Source organism: Sus scrofa, chromosome 6 (assembly GCF_000003025.6).
Source record: "Sus scrofa isolate TJ Tabasco breed Duroc chromosome 6, Sscrofa11.1, whole genome shotgun sequence".
In the NCBI taxonomy this organism is placed as follows: domain Eukaryota; kingdom Metazoa; phylum Chordata; class Mammalia; order Artiodactyla; family Suidae; genus Sus; species Sus scrofa.
In genome coordinates this window covers 119,779,911-119,796,682 of record NC_010448.4, presented here as the reverse complement: position 1 = coordinate 119,796,682, position 16,772 = coordinate 119,779,911, and the positions used below count along the sequence as shown (strand labels likewise).

Genomic DNA, 16,772 nt, shown 5'->3' with positions numbered 1-16,772 from the left:
GTGAGCTGTGGCGTAGGTTGCATACATGGCTTGCATCCCGCGTTGCTGTGGCTCTGGCATAGGCTAGCAGCTACAGTTCTGATTAGACCCCTAGCCTGGAAACCTCCATGTGCCGAGGGAGTGGCCCTAGAAAAGGCAAAAAAGACAAAAAAAAAAAGAAAAGAAAAGAAACAGACTGTCTTTAAAAGTAGTTTAAAACTAATAAATAGCCTAAAAGGATTAAGAAATGTGAAATAAATTTTAAGTGTTTTGTATTTGTTTAAGCTTCATTTATTTTGTTCTAAAGTTGTATAACTTTTTAGACTCTAGATCTCGTTAGAGCATTACAAGATTTAGAAAATGCAGCCTCAGGTGATGCAGCAGTTCATCAAAGGATAGCTTCTTTGCCTGTTGAAGTTCAAGAAGTATCTCTTCTAGATAAAATAACAGGTAAGAAAAGAAAATGTGATCTGAAATTTTCGGGGGAGTTGGGATAAGGAAACAGCATATGGTATTGTTTTTGTTGTGGAATAATTTTGTTATTCTGTGCTTCTCTTAGATAAAGAATCCGGAGAAAGACTTTCTAAAATGGTAGAGGATGCTTGTATGTTGCTGGCAGATTACAATGGCAGATTGGCGGCTGAAATAGATGATAGGAAGCAACTCACTCGAATGTTAGCAGATTTTCTTCGTTGTCAAAAGGAAGCCCTTGCTGAGAAAGAGCATAAATTGGAAGTGCGTAACCTTTTCCTTATTTAGTGCTTATTTATTTTTGGTAGGAAATTTAAAATATCTTAATGTTGCTGTGCATTTTGCATTTTTTATTTTTTGACATGGACCTTTTAAGACAATGGCCCAGGTAAGCCACTCCTTGCATTTAATTGATTTATTTTTACTTGAACCAAATCATTCTGCCCTAGTAAATTTAGAAATTTATTTGAACCAAATTATCCTACCTAAAGTAAATTTAGAAGTTTGGAATTAGTAAAATTGGTTGCATTTTAAAGTCATTTATGTGAAATTCTAGTAATAGTAATTCATCTTAATGAGTTTAAACTCTTATCTTCAAGAACAGAAAATAACAGGAAAATAGCAGAGGGTATAAAGCCTGGTGTCAACTACAGTAAATTATGGTTGGATTTACTTAATCTCTTTTCTGAGTGCATACAGTCTTTTGGGAATACAATTAAGAAACAAAGACTTTTTGTTATGGATATGCCAGTCCCCAGTCTCTCTGTTTTTGAACAATTCATCATTTGGCTCAGGAAAGTAATCTTCAAGTTACTCTTTTGTTCCATCCCTGATTTTAATACTTAGTATATTCCTACCCAGCTCCCAGCTCTGACATACCCTTAGGTAGAAAGTTACTGCTTCTTTAAATTGAATGATGATTGATATTGTTGAATAGAAATGTGGAGGTGCAGAGGTTAAAAAAAACACTGTCATAGTTCCTTTGAGCAGAGCAGCCATTGTCAGGGGCAGATGAACCAGATTTGGTTTTATTTAAAAGAATCTTTCATTTGATTAGTCCTTGTTTAAATTGTTTGCTACTAGAGTAATTTCTTTTTCTAATAATATGTAGGAGAATTTCTAGTATGTCTGGTCCCCCTTTTAAAGAGACAGTTCCCTTTAAATTTGTAGGTATGTCATGATGCTGCCTCTTAATCTTTTAAGTAGCTTTTATTTATTAGAGCTTAGTTCTTGTTTCTTTAGTCTCTAAGTGTGCCAAAGATGAATACCATTTCTACCTGTGGTAGCAGCTAATTGGTTAAGTATCAGTGGCAGAGCTCTCCTATCCCAGATTGTCAGCACTGTTTAGCATTACCCCTTTTTAGTCTGTTCCTCCTCTGCTCACATTTAGACACTCAGAACCTAGTTTTTGGCATTGTGCTCTACCCTTGGAGAGGTTGCCCAATTTTATATAGAATGGAAAAGGCAGAATTTTTCAAAAAATAGCATTTGTAGTTAACTTGCCAGTTCTTGATCTTGTGATGCTATTTCAATCCAAAACGTACTATTACTTGTTTTGTTGTTAGCAGAATTAAGGGTAAGTAATGTCATTCAATTTTTGTCTTTAGTCTTTTGGAATGGTTTCTTTAACTTCTATTGAGCTTCTGTTGCAGGTATTGGACATGGGCGTATCTTCTAACGATGTCATCATCATTAGCATATTCTTCCTGCTAAAAATAAATAATCAAACTCCAAAGCCTGAATTGTCTCATGTTTTTGAAAATTGGAGATTACTTCTTTCTCACTTAAACTTCCTCATATATCACCAGTTACAAAAATAGCATTTATGTTTGAAATGTAAGTGTAGAAAAAAATATAAGCTACCATCCCATCTAACCCCTTCTTTTCCCAGTGCCTTCCAGCCAGATTTCATGATTGATAATTATGGGGCCTGAGGCTGATGATAATAATGGCAGTAAAATTCACCTTGTGTTAGGTACTGTTCTAAGCACTTCATATATGTCAACTTATTTAATCCTGTATAGCAGGAAATGTTATTATCCCCATTTAACAGATGAAGAAAACTGAGATAGAGATTGAATAACTTGTTCAAGGTAACAAAGAGGTAGTGAGTTGATTAGAACCCAGGGAATTTGCTTGCAAAACGACAAGTTTCCTTCCAGTTTTTACTTATAAAAATATAAGACTACAGCAGTAGCTGAAGCACCATCTCTCCAACTCTTTCTTCTTCCTCTTTCTACAGAAGTAATCACTGTCTTGAAATAAAGTGGTCTAGGGAATTTTTGTTTGTTTGTTTTTCATCATGGCTGGGTTTTCATATTATGAAGAAACCACCTAAATAATGTCAGATGTTAACTTACAAGTAAAAAAATTTATATTTCTAATAAACTAGGAAGTTATTCCATAGAATTCTTTGTAAATTATCTTTTTAACTAGGTGATTCTTTTGTCAGAAGATGTGAACGTGATTTGAGATACTTAGACATCTTTTTGTATCAAGTAGGTGGCATCACTTTGAAGTTGAGACTGGGAGATCAAGATTTATACTTACCTTATCAGCTGTGATATCATCAAATAGTTTTCCCTTATCAGGCATCTTTGAACATGAACTGTGATTGACCAGGTATTGACATGTCATTGATTTCTCTTTTTAAAAAAATAGGACATTAAAGTATCAGTTTAGGAATTGGCTATTTCATATTTCTTAGGGAAGCCGCTATTAAAGCATTTGTAATGATTGAAAACATGAAGTGTCTTTAAAATTTTTGGAAAATAGGAATCATTTTTTAAACTTGTGGCTAACTTTAGCTGGCTATTGAAGCAGATAACTTAAAGTAGACTTAAAAATCTATTTCATAGGTTGCTGTGGGAATTGTATTTCAACATTCAGAAGTTGAAATTATTGCATAAAATGTTGTGCACCTAGCTTGTTATCTTGGAAGGCAGACAGCATTTTGATTTTGATATTTTTGGAGAGGGGGAGATGTAGAGATCAGAAATTCATCTGTATTCAGTAAGTTAATGTCTTTGTTCAGTTTTGAATACCTCTTTTTCATGATACAATTGGTGTAAGAAAACATGCTTTCACAAAATCCTTGTTTATGTCATAGTATATTGGTCGATTTAAAATTACTAGATTTCCATAGAAAATTGATTTTCTAGTCTAAGATAGATTTCCATAGAAAGTTGGAAATCACAATTTGATTTGATTTCAATGGAGAAATCATAGTTCCAAGTTTTGGAAGTCAGGATGGGAAAGCTATCAGAGGGGATAGTGTTTATCTTTTGCAGTCTTACATCAGTATATTCACATTTATCTCATTTTTTGAAAAGAAGGCATAATACTCATTTATGAATGTTTAAGTCTGTCACTCTTCTCATGGTGTCAGATTGCATCCATTGAGTTGCTTTTCTTACTTTTGTTCATTATAGGTATTACTACAGAGAGCATCTTGGTGATGCAGGTTTGTATAGTTGTGCAAGTATATCTGCAGGATTGATTCTCAGAAGTAGAATAGAATAGCTGGGTCAGAAACAATTTCTTTTAAGCGTTGATAATGTATGCAAACTCTCCAAAAGGTTCTGCCTTTTTAAACTCCTTGAACTATGAGTGTATCTTTTCCTACAAAACCTCTCCCAACAGTGAATGTCCGTGCTTTTTAAAATTTGTGTATATCTCATAGGTTAAAAAAAATTTCTTTGTCCACCCATTGGTCATTTAGAAAATATTTATTAGTTATTTTAATTCTGCTACAAATTTCCTATGTCCTTTGTTTACTTTTGTTGGTTCTAAGTTTATGATTATAAGACAAAGTAATGTTTGTCTTTGCCTTTATAGATTCTGGGATTTCTGGATATATTTAAGATGGCCTTCTCAAGCCTTAACTACAAAAGTACTATATAAATTTTCAATAGTTTTTACTGACAATTTTATGAAGATTTTTTTGGGAGTTCCTGTTGTGATTCAGTGGTTAATGAACCCAACTAGTAGCCATGAGGTTTCGGGTTTGATCCCTGGCCTCACTCAGTGGGTAAAGGATCTGGCGTTGCCATGAGCTGTGGTGTAGGTCGCAGACATGGCTTGCATCTGGCGTTGCTGTGGCTGTGGCATAGGCTGGCAGCTGCAGTTCTGATTCAACCCCTAGCTTGGGAACGTCCATATGCTGTGGGTGCGCCCCCAAAAAAAGACAAAAAAAAATTTTTTTTGTTCATGGTATATATGATGTAGGGATATAACTGTTTGAAAGTGATAGGAAATGTCCCCTCATCATTTAGTTAATTAATGGCAGTCTGTATCTTACTGTATTGTAAAATGGCATTTCTATCATATTTATTTCTAGATATACATGTGTATACATGAATGTAGCCTTTTCTACAGGCCCATTTGTTTTACCTACATTTAATTATACAGTAGATATTTGTTTTTATTACTATTAGGTATTTTTCACATGTCTGTAATTTTAATTATGATTATTGTGTATATGAATTTTATTTTCTTCCCAGTTATTTTTTACATATTTGCCTTCATACTTAATATTTTAAATGACAGCATTTTGCTAAGGAGATACTTCTTGATTTTCTTGGCCTTTTCAAAAGTACTTTTATAAATTTTTTTGTTTTCCAGATAGTTCACTTTCTGTCTTTTAAGTGCTTATTAAATTTTGTTTTGTCTGATACGCTTAGTGATTAGAAATTTTTAATGTCATCCCTCAGTTTAGGAAATAAGAGTATTTTAAATATATAGTACTGAAAATGGAAATTTAAAAATCTTGCGGAAGGTGTTTGCATGTAGTTTTTTGATGGTTGCTAACATCAAATTACAAATATTCAAGGGCATAGTAGTAAAAAATATATGGGGAACTGCTTCTGGGAATCTTTCATCTGTCATTTGGTTATTTCTTTGTATTTTGTTTTTCTGTTGAAATTGATTTCATTTAAATTTAAAATTTGGTAAGATGGAGCTAAGGGGTTTTCCTTTTGTTTGTCTTTTCTAGGGCCACATCCATGGCATATGGAGATTCCCAGACTAGGGGTCTAATTGGAGCTGTAGCTGCTGGCCCACGCCACAGCCACAGCAACGCCAGATCAGACCCTTCAGACCCGCGTCTGCAAGCTACACCATAGCTCACAGCAGTGCTGGATCCTTAACCCACTGAGCAAGGCCAGGGATCGAACCTGCAACCTCATGGTTCCTAGTTGGATTTGTTAACCACTGAGCCACCTTGAGAACTCTGAGCTATGGACTTTTTTTAAAGAAGCAAATGTTACTAGTTTCTTAATGATTTTTTAGGTTATTTTTTTGAGATTGAAATATTAAGTTGAAAACTTTATGGTTAATATATCCATCTTTAAATAATTATGTAATCTTGATTATTTTTGTTGATTTTGCAGGTAAGCTATTTTCATCCTAGGGAAGAAGATAAATAAGCAAAAGGCTTATTAGCCTTATGTATTGAGCTGATGTATTATTTTGCACATTTTCTTTTCATTTAATTTATTATGTGCATCTTATGTCACCATTTTCCTTTTTAATGTATGGATGTATCATAGCTGTCTGTTCATTATGACTGTTTTCATTGCTTTGAAATTATGAACAGTATTGCAGTGAACATCTCTTTAGTTAACTCTTTACTTAGATACCTCATTATCTCTTGTGATAAATTCCTGAAGATAAAATTGCTGATTCATATTAAAAACTAGATACATGTTATCAATCTTTGACTAAGTTTATACTAGATCATTGTCTTTGATGATTCCGAAATATTATTATCTGTATAGGTCTTTTCTTCTAGGCTATTCCTTTTCTCCAAAGAAAATGTTTCAGATTTGCTGGGTAGGTAACAGGGCATCCATTTTCAGAACAGTGCCTCACCTCTTAACCTGTGTGATTAGCATCTCCAAGTGCAGATCTTTGGCTCAGTTCTTATCCCTTATCTTTTGGCTGTATGGGATGAGTTTTAACAGATTGATGTAAAGATATGTATTTGATCTTCATTGTGAGCCTTGAGACTCATCATTACATTTCAAGAAGCTTGATGCCTCAGAGTCCCAAGACTATCCAGAATTCCTCAGGATGAACATTGATTTTGATCATTATCTGTTGTTTCAGTTTTTTCCATCTTCCAAAAGTTATCTGTGCACTGTAGTGCCCTGTTCTCTATCCTTGTGGGTTTCTGCCTTTATAAATTTAGTGACTTTGGGGTGGGGGGGGAGTGAAGATAAACATGAGTTCAGTTATATAAATGGAAAACCTTTTGTGTCTCATTAAATGGAACTACTAATATATGTGTTTCATGACTCCAGCCAAACCATTCTAGTCTATTACCTGGATTGTTAACTGATATTCCTGTTCCCTGTCTTTAGTTTCTATACCACTGCATCCAGATTGATCTTTTAAGAAGAAAACAGGTCTCATCATACCCCTGTTTAAAACTCTCCACTGCTTCCTATTGCACTTTTGGATCTTGTTTTAAACTCCATATATTGCCTATGAGATCACTAGTCTTGTGCCGTCCCCTTTTAACCTCATCTGGTATCCATTTCAAAGGCATCCATTTCGCTCTTTAAGCAGATGAAGCAAGTTCTCTCACCAGAGTTTCTGCTTTGCTAACAGAGTGACTGGGGTGCTCTCTCCTCACCTTTACCTAGTTGTTTCCTTTTCTCATTCAGGTTTATGTCCCTGTGTCACCTTTTCAGAGCCCTTCTCTGTCCCTTTCATTTGGTTTTACTTGCCCTTCTCTGTTACATTGCTGATTAATGCTAATACTTTGCTCTCTGAATTTGACTGGGCTAGGTACCTAATATAAGTGGAATTACAGTATTTGTGGCTGGCTCATTTCACTTAGCATAGCATTCTTTAGGTTTATCCATATCATAACATATAACAGAAGTGCTTTCCTTTTTAAGACTGATGGATATTTCATGATGTGTACAGTTCCACATTTTGTTTTCCCAGTTATCCATCAGTGGACGCTTGAGGTGCTTCCACCTTTTGGCTGTTTGGAATAATTTATGCTGCTGTGAACATGGATGAGTTCTAAGCAGATATATCTTTGAGTCCTTGCTTTCACATCTTTTGGGTATATATCCAGGAGTGGGATTGCTTGATTATATGGTGATTCTGTTTTCCATTTTTTTTGAGAAATGGCCATTACCATACAATATCATACCATCTCTAATGGCTACAATTATTTCACGTTCCCACCAGCAGTGCACAGGATTCCGTTTTCTCCATATCCTTGCCAACACGTGTTATTTTGGTTTTTGTTGGTCAGTAGCCAGCCTAATGGATGTGAGGCAATATCTCATTGTAGTTTTGTCTTGCATTTCCCTAATAATTAGTAATATTAGCATCTTTCATGTGATTTTTGGCCATTTGTTTGTCTTCTTTGGAGAAGTCCTTTGTCCTTTGTCCTTTTTTTTCCTCTCAAGTCTTTTTAGGGCCACGCCTGCGACATATGGAAGTTCTCAGGCTAGGGGTTGAATTGGAGTCGCCGTTCCCAGCCTTTGCTACGGCCACACAGGATCTGAGCTGCATCTTTGACCTATGTGGCAACACCGGATCCTTAACCCACTGAGTGAGGCCAGGGATTGAACCCACATCCTCATGGATACTGGTCACATTCTTAACCTGCTGAGCCACAACGGGAACTGCTGTCCATTTTCTGAGGTTTTTTGTTGTAAACTGATGGTTGTAGTCTTAGATTGATAATATTTGTTATTCAAAAGCATTTGGAGATCATGTAACCCACCCAGTGTTAGAAATTATTCTAGAACATTTCCTAAAAGATTAGCCTCTGCTTGAATGTTTCTGATATGAAGAGAGCATGGTATTTTGAGAGTAATCCATTTTCTGGTCTGTGGCTAGAAATTTATTTCTTCTTTATGAAATTTCCAGAAGTATTTGTTCACCTATATATATATTTGCACATTCATTCATTGGGGAAAACAAAGGATACCAAAAATCCAGAATGGAAGATAAAAACCACAACCCTACTATTCATATTGATATTGCATGATTTAGAGTTTCTTTTGTGGCTCAGAAGAAACAAATCTCATTAGCACCCATGAGGATGCAAGTTCTGTACTTGGCCTCGCTCAGTGGGTTAAAGGATCCAGTGTTGCCTTGAGCTGTGGCGTAGGCCAGTAGCTACAGCTCCTGTTTGGCCCTTAGCCTGGGAACCTCCATATGCCTTGGGTATGGCCCTAAAATAGATTTTTTAAAAATTGCATAATTTGAAATAGTGGCCCATCTTTTAGTTTCTCCCTCTCTTCCTTATCTTCCTTCCTGAGTTTTATTGGATCCTAAATCTCTTTTAGTCTGCAGGGAATCATATTTTTCTTATTTTAAAAAGTTACATTATTCATCTGTTGTCATTAAAAATTTTACTTGAAAAGCTATTTTAGTCAACTATGTCAAAATAAAGGCTAGAGATGTAGAAGTCTTGAAGAGTAACAAAAATCTTACAGGTCTTTGCAGGTCTAAGAGTAGCTTTCCTTTTTGCTTACCTGTGAATGCCTGCTTGGCTGAATATAGAATTCTCAGTCTCTTTTTCCCTTTGGTCTAGTTACTATATTTTTTTCCTTTCTCCTCCACATTTAACACTTTGACTATCATATATCTAGGATATTGGCTTTTCATTAATTTTGCTTGACAATGATGTATTCTTTTTTTGGAAAAACCTATGTTGCCTTTTATTTATTTATTTATGGCTGCACCTGTGGCATATGGAAGCTCCTAGGCTAGGGGTCGAATTGGAACTGCAGCTGCAAGCCTGTGATGCCACAGCCACGGCAACACCAGATCCAAGCCACATCTGAAACCTTTGTTGCAGCTTGTGGCACTGTGGGATCCCTAACCCACTGAGTGAGGCCAGGGATACACCTCACATCCTCATAGGTCTCTATGTCTGGTTCTTAACCCACTGAGCCACAACAGGAACTCCTTGCCTTTTATTTTTGTTAATTTTTAATTTTTTTATTTTTTGTATTTTCTAGGGCGCTACCCGCGGCATATGGAGGTTCCCAGGCCAGGTGTCAAATCGGAGCTGTAGCCGCCAGCCTACGCCAGAGCCACAGCAAGGCGGGATCCGAGCCGTGTCTGCAACCTACACCACAGCTCACGGCAATGCTGGATCCTTAACCCACTGAGCAAGGCCAGGAATCAAACCTGCAACCTCATGGTTTCTAGTCAGATTTGTTAACCACTGAGCCACGATGGGAACTCAAACATCAGCCATTCTTAATCTTGGAATTGTTTGTCAGATTCTTACATAATTAATTTCAAAAATATGTGTGTCTTTATTAACTTACGGAATCAATGTTTCAGCCTGTAGAGTTTTTTAAAAATTTGACTCTTGTTATTTCTTGTTTGGTTCTCTTGGCCTTGTCTGTAGTCCTCTCAAATTTCAAGTGTATGTATTATTAGTTATTTTCTTAGCATCTCAGTGATGGCTGATGAATTCCTAAGTTCTTTTTGCAGCTATGTGTTCGGTCATTTTTTGAAATATTGTCTTATCTGCATCAGGCCTACTTCTCTGTTGTTTATGGAATCTGCCTTTTTTCAAAATTAGGTACAGTATTTGCTGGTGTGCATCCTCTTGGTAGTTCTTTGTGGTTTCTGAGATGTAATTATTGTCTCAGAAATAAAGTTGGTCTAAAGTGTTTTCTGCCTTTTGCCCTAGTGTTTTAGAATGTAATTGATTCTCTTAAGAGACTTGGATTTAATTAAAATGTGTTCACAGTATGTCTTTGCTTAGATTTTTCACTCTGTGGAGGAAATCAGAAGCAGAATAGGTTTCTTTTTAAGATGTTAGACTGAATGACAGCTTTTTCCTACTCCTAGAACTTATAGAAAAGATAATTTATATTAAAATATAATAAGTTATAAGACAGCATAGTCTCTCTTTATCATGTAATTATTTGCCTCTTGAATCTCAATCCTGCATGAAGGAGACATTTCCATACATTATGTGGGGGAAGCATTACCAATGTCTAACTAGAAACTTGCTACTGCACTTAAACTCCATTGTAAAGGAGATAATTTAAAATTTTAACATGAAATAGGAACTGATACTTAGCATTTACTATGTGTGAAGGTACCATGCTAGGTACTGATTATATTTTTATTAGCGATTGTATTTGGCAGATACTATTATCCTAACCCGTTTTATGAATGAAAACACCAAGGCATAGAAATACTGTATTAACATTATCTTCAAATGAAATTTGAAAAATACATTAAAAATAATTACATTAAAATAAGTACATTAAAATCACTTAGGTCCTGATAACATTTCAGTGTGTTTCCTTAATCTTATAAAAATCATAGACTAAAATCATCATCATAAGCATATAAAAAAATTTTAAAAGCAGTTATAGTTGTACTCTATGTACAAATTTACATCCAACTTGGCTTGGTTAGTCTTCAGTGAGTATGGTGTATGAATTAGAATAGTGAACTGAGAATTTGGAGTTATGGGTTCTAGAAGTTACTGCATGAACATGAAGAAACTGTGTAATATCAAGCCTTTTTTTCTTTAAAAATGCAGACATCAACCCTAATGATTATGAGATATATTCAAGCTTTAAAATCAGTGCTTTTGACTTGCCCCATTCCTTATCTTATGGGCGAAATGTCTGAGTAGTTTAATTCATCTTATGAAAGCAGTATGCTGAATTAAAAATTTTTTTCCGGAGTTCCCTTCGTGGCTCAGTGGTTAACGAATCTGACTAGGAACCATGAGGTTGCAGGTTCGATCCCTGGCCTTGCTCAGTGGGTTAACGATCCGGCGTTGCGGTGAGCTGTGGTGTGGGTCGCAAATGCGGCTCGGATTCTGCGTTGCTATGGCTCTAGCGTAGGCTGGCGGCTACAGCTCTGATTGGACCCCTAGCCTGGAAACCTCCATATGCTGCAGGAGAGGCCCTAGAAAAGGCAAAAAAAAAAAAAAAAGACAAAAAAAAAAAAAAATTTTTTTTCCTTGCCTTTTATTCCTAAAACACTTTCCCATTGTAAAAAGCAGTTCATGTTTATTATGGAAAATTTGGAAAATACTGAAAAAAAAACACTCAAAAGTTTACACTAACCTCTGAAAACAATCATTATTTTAATGTATTTCATCCACTCTTGTTTCTTGTTTTAAATAGTTGCATATATTCAATTTCATCTATTTTAAAATGCGAAAGTGATTTTTTAATTTAACATTATAGGTGGCTAGCATTTATTGTATTTGTTGTTTCCTTTATTTCAAACAGGGGTGAGACCTTTAGAAAAAGGCCCATTTATCCACATCAGGATAAATAAGTTATACTTACTGGATCTGTTGAAAGAACTATATCCATGTGGCAGATGAGTGAGGGATATTACTAACAAGAATATTGGAAGTTATCTATTTAATACAGGTCCTCATTGCCTCTGCAGTCCTTCAGTCCCTATTGTAATTCATTTAGCAAGTGATATTTTTGGTAATTATACTTTGTAAATTAGTTATGTGTTCCTTGCTTTTGCAGTAAAATCTCGTTAGAACTAGAATTTGTCTTGGTAATTTTGATGTTATGGCACACATCAGATTTGTTCAAGTAAAATGTGAACCTCTTATGTAGTTAAATCAATCAAAATTTTAAGGAGAGCCTTATGTTGCTTGCACTAACATGATCTCACACAATTTTGTCAGGCTTAACCTCCTAATGCAAGAATTCTTTGTAAAACGTCTTCAAAATTTGGTCATGACTTAGATCAGTTATGGAGAAAAGCTCTGCTCAAAGCAAAGCCAGTTCCATTCTTGGAATCTTTGTCATTCCAGTGATCTTACTCCAGTATGAAGTAGTATTCTTGGGTGTTATGGGGGAATTAATAAATTTAGTACATTTTAAAATTGAGGTAATTTTTGTTAAAATGAAATGCACATATATTAACTAGGCAGATCATTATCAGGCTAAGATCTTGAGTGTGTGTGTGTGTGTATGTGTATGTGTATGTGTCTTTAGGGCTGCACCCGTGTCATATGGAGGTTCTCAGGCGAGGGGTCAAATCAGAGCTGAAGCGCTGTAGCTGCCGACCTACACTGCAGCCACAGCAACACGGGATCTGAGCTGCGTCTGCGACCTACATCACAGCTCACAGCCATGTGGGATCCTTAACCCACTGAGCGAGGCCAGGGATTAAACCAGCATCCTCATGGATACTAGTTGGGTTTGTTACCACTGAGCCATGACAGGAACTCCAGGGTAAATTTTGATAGCTTATTAGATGCTAAATGTATTATGCTATAGTAGTATGTTTTATATTAATTTTAATTCCTAGTGAGATTTTAGTTACCTTTTGACTTTGGACCATAGTGAACTGTGTTCTGTTTTTCTTGTATTTAAAAAAAGGTATTTTCATGAAACATCAGAAAGATTATAGGATATGAAAATATGGACATTTTTAACCTTTTTTGAGTTGCTAGCAGCTTTGAAAAATGCTCATATGCATACAGATTTACTTACAACTTCAGTTGAATTAGGGCTCTCTCTAATACTCATCCATGGCTCACAGATTAATTAATAACCGTTGGTCCATGACCAGTGCAAATTGAATGGGAATTGGTGTGAATCTTGCCTTGCTTTTATTATTTTTCTCTGCTTAAAAACTTCCAATGGCAGTTCCTGCATTTGGATTCCTCTAAGTTAACTGCATCAGTATGGTGAAGACCTAGCTTGGTGTCACACAGGAGAAAGCACTGGTCATTAGTCACCATGGTGACAGAGCTGTGGTAACATCTACATTGAGTGTTCAGGATATGGAAATGAAGTTCTGTTTCATTGAAAGCTGGTTAAACCACAGCTGGGGTTCTGTATTCAACTCTGGCTGGATTCTAGTTTAGCAAAAGTGATTAATTTACCACAGTGTATTCAGAGACAGGGACCAGGATGGAAAAGGAAATAGAAACAAAATACCTTGGGGAACAGTTTTTAAAAAATGGAGATGTCAGAGATCAAACGTGAGTACAGACATAATATACATGTGCTGCCTGTCTTCAGATGCTTTGAAAACTATCAGAGGAGTTGGGTTTATGTTAAGAAGGCAGAGCTAGGGTCAATGGATATGTTCCAGGTGACAAGGAAAACCATTGTGACAGTTAGAACTAGCCTAATGGTGAAAGGATTATTTAATAAAGTAATGAGTTTCAGGCTCAGCTGTCAATATCCATAGCAAACCTTAGATATAGCCCAACTCTTGGCCAAATTAACATAAAACCTCACAATAAAGATTTGTTTACCTCAGTTTTTATTGCCTATTAATTAGCTTTTGAAAAAAATCACACATCATACCAAAAGGAAAACAGTCTGAAGAGAAAAAACAAGGATCAGAAACAGATTGTTGTATGATACACCTTTTGGAATTACCAGTTCAGGAATTTAGAATAACTAATTAACAACTCTAATGGAAAAGTAGACATCATGCAAAAGCAGGTTTAAGTAGAGTGGTGACAATGCTCAAGAAAGAAAGGCAAATTTTATTTTTCAGTCACACCCACAGCTTGTGGACGTCCCTGGGCCAGCAGTCAAACCCATGCCATAGCAGCAACTGAAGCTGCTGCAGTGATAATGCCACATTCTTAACCTGCTGAGCCACAAAGAGAACTCCAAAAGCAAATTTTAAATGCTAGAAATAAAAACTGACAAATGAAGACTGCCTTTGGTGGTCACCTCAATAGGCTGGACACAGCTGAGGAAAAAAAATTCAATGAGCTTGATAAAAGGTCAGTAGAAACTTCCCAAATTGAAAAGCAAAAAGAAAATGGAACAAGCAACAGCCCTTTTCCCTGCCAAACCAAAGCAAAACAGAAACCAAACCCAGAACATTCAAGAACTGTGGGACAGTTTGGAGAAGTGTAACATACATGTGCTCGGGTTACCAGAAGTCGAACAAATGAAGAAATATTTGAAGTAATAATGGGCAAGTTCCAGTAATTCCAAAATTAATGACAGACATCAAACCACTGGTCCAAGAAACTCAGAGAACAAGTGACACCCGGCATCATACCCCAAAATCTACAGTCTGCATTTTGAAACTGCAGAAGAGGAAAGCCAAAGAGAAAACCATGAAAAAACCCAGAGGAGAAAAACAATTTACCTGCAGAATAGGGATTAGAGTGGACTTCTCGGCAGTACCACACAAGAAGGGAGTGAGGTGAAATGTTGAAGGAAAAACACCAGCTAGAACTGTATATTCAGTGAAGTTGTTCTCTAAACGTGAAGGATAAAATAGTGTTTGCTGTTGCTGAAGGTGGTCAAGAAGAGGTTGAATGGCAAGGACAAAAATAATGGGTCTAATGTTTGCCTGAGTATATTCTATATGTAAACAACTAGCTCTGGGAGGTGGTAGTATATATTCAGCAAATATATATTTCAGTGTTTTTGAGGAATGTTGCAAACTAGATTTCCCTCTTTGGAGCTTCACTCTGGACATGAGCATGTTTGAGATTGGAACAGGAATGTAGCAAAGAAATTTGTCTGCTCTCAAACAACCCAGAACCTCTCATCTCTGATTTATGGCCTGCTTGTTTGAACCCTGTTTAACAATGTTCTCTAGGAAACCAGTTTCGGAAATAACAAGTTGCCAACTTCCATGAGCCTGAAGCAGTGTGATTCTTTAGTAACTGGATAATACATACTAAAGGAGTGAGACTAGAAGGTCACACACAGGGAAAATAATTAGGGTAAAGGGTCACACGGAATGAAAATTTAAAGCATGGTTAAGTGTACTTCCTAGTTTAAATAATCATACAAGTAGAAAAATTAATTTGATTCTTAATCTCATTTCCTTAAATTTCTATTTGATTTTGAAGTTGCTTTCAGAGAAATGGCCTAAGCTGTATGCTGCCTATCTATCTCCTGGCTCATCCCCCCTCCCTCCTTCCCTCCCCACAGTCAGAACTGATAATTAGTACAGTTTCAACCTTCCTTGAATATTGATCATCATTCCTGATTGGGCTATCCCCTTGCGTCATTCCCTGTGTTGATATTATTACTGGGTCCTCTTTTATTAAAAAAAAAAAAAAAAAGGCTCAAGGCCCATATGCTGTTATCCATGACAAAATGATGACTCATCTCCACTACTGGGAATTCCAGAGACGTTTTAATGGCAGAATTAGACTAACAAATGCAAGTAACAGTTAGTTTCCTTAAAGTGTTGGATTTTGAGTTTTAGGGACATGACTGTTAGTCTTCTCACTGTGGTGATCCTTTTTGATATAATGTAGATTTCAGTAGGGTAACATACTTATTCAGAATACTTATCCCAATAACAATGCCAAGGTACAAGAGGCAGGATAGTATAGTGGTTAAGTATGAGGACTCTGAAGCCAGACTGTCTAGGTTCGAAGCATTTTCCCCTTTGTGTTGGCTTTAGGGGAAGTTTCTTAAGTAGTGATTAATCGTGCCTTAGTTTTATTATCTAATACATGGATAATGATTGTCTCTACCTATAAAGACTAAATGGAGCACTTGTTTGGCATTTAGTTAAGCGCATCAAATTTTTATTTAGGGTTATACTTGGATGAAATCTAGAAATATATAAAGCTTATTTGTGAAAGTATTACCCTTGTTACAATTTAGCATTATTGATTTAAAAAAAAACACCCAGTCTATAGCCAGGTGGGCATTGAGTTCCTTGCAGAAAACTTAGTCCCTGAGAAAATATTAAATCTTTTTTTTCTACTTATTAACCCAGAAGGCTAATGAGCCTTTATGGTAATAGAATTATAACTTATTAACAGATGGGAATTAATTATTTTAAGGATATTTTAAAAATAAAATCTGCTTTTAGAATACTTAGCTTATTTAAGGAGTTCCCATCGTGGCTCAGTGGTTAACGAATCTGATTAGCATCCATGAGGTCACAGGTTTGATCCCTGGCCTTGCTCAGTGAGTTTAAGGACCTGGCATTGCCATGAGCTCTGTAGGTTGAAGACACAGCTTGGATCCTGTGTTGCTGTGGCGTAGGCCAGCAGCTACAGCTTTGATTTGACCCCTAGCCTGAGAACTTCCACGCAGCCCTAAAAAAAAAAGAATACTTATTTAAGAGAATGATTTTAAGATCTCAGAGGAAAAGATGTAAGACAGTTTATTAGATGGTATTCATTTACAGTAGAGTATTTCCCACTAAAAGGTAAAGCTTTTCTGTGGATGGCCACGGAAAAATGGCTCCATCAGAGAAGTGTAGGGTAAGGAGAAAAGAAATGGGGAAGGACTCGATGTTTTATTTTCTTAAAAATTTTATTTATACGTAAAGTATTTTTTAAACTATCACTTATATTGTTAAATCCCAAGAGCTAAGCT

General features: G+C 36.0%; 1 protein-coding gene across 7 annotated transcripts in view; it reads left to right on the top strand.

Annotated features, from left to right (window-relative positions):
* The window catches only part of RPRD1A (regulation of nuclear pre-mRNA domain containing 1A), a 71,213-nt gene that overhangs the window by 37,340 nt on the left and 17,101 nt on the right, over positions 1 to 16,772 (top strand). For 2 of the 7 annotated variants that reach the window (XR_002345091.1, XM_003356411.5), the window contains 2 exons: positions 303 to 429; positions 539 to 714. Coding sequence is in view for 2 of the 7 variants with exons in the window: in XM_003356411.5 (XP_003356459.1) it covers positions 303 to 429; positions 539 to 714 (303 nt within the window). In the remaining 5 variants the exon portion in view is untranslated. Of the gene's footprint in view, positions 1 to 302; positions 430 to 538; positions 3,073 to 3,881; positions 3,914 to 16,772 lie in introns of those variants that run through there. The other 5 variants (XR_304101.3, XR_002345090.1, XR_002345088.1 and 2 more) reach the window with 5 other exon arrangements.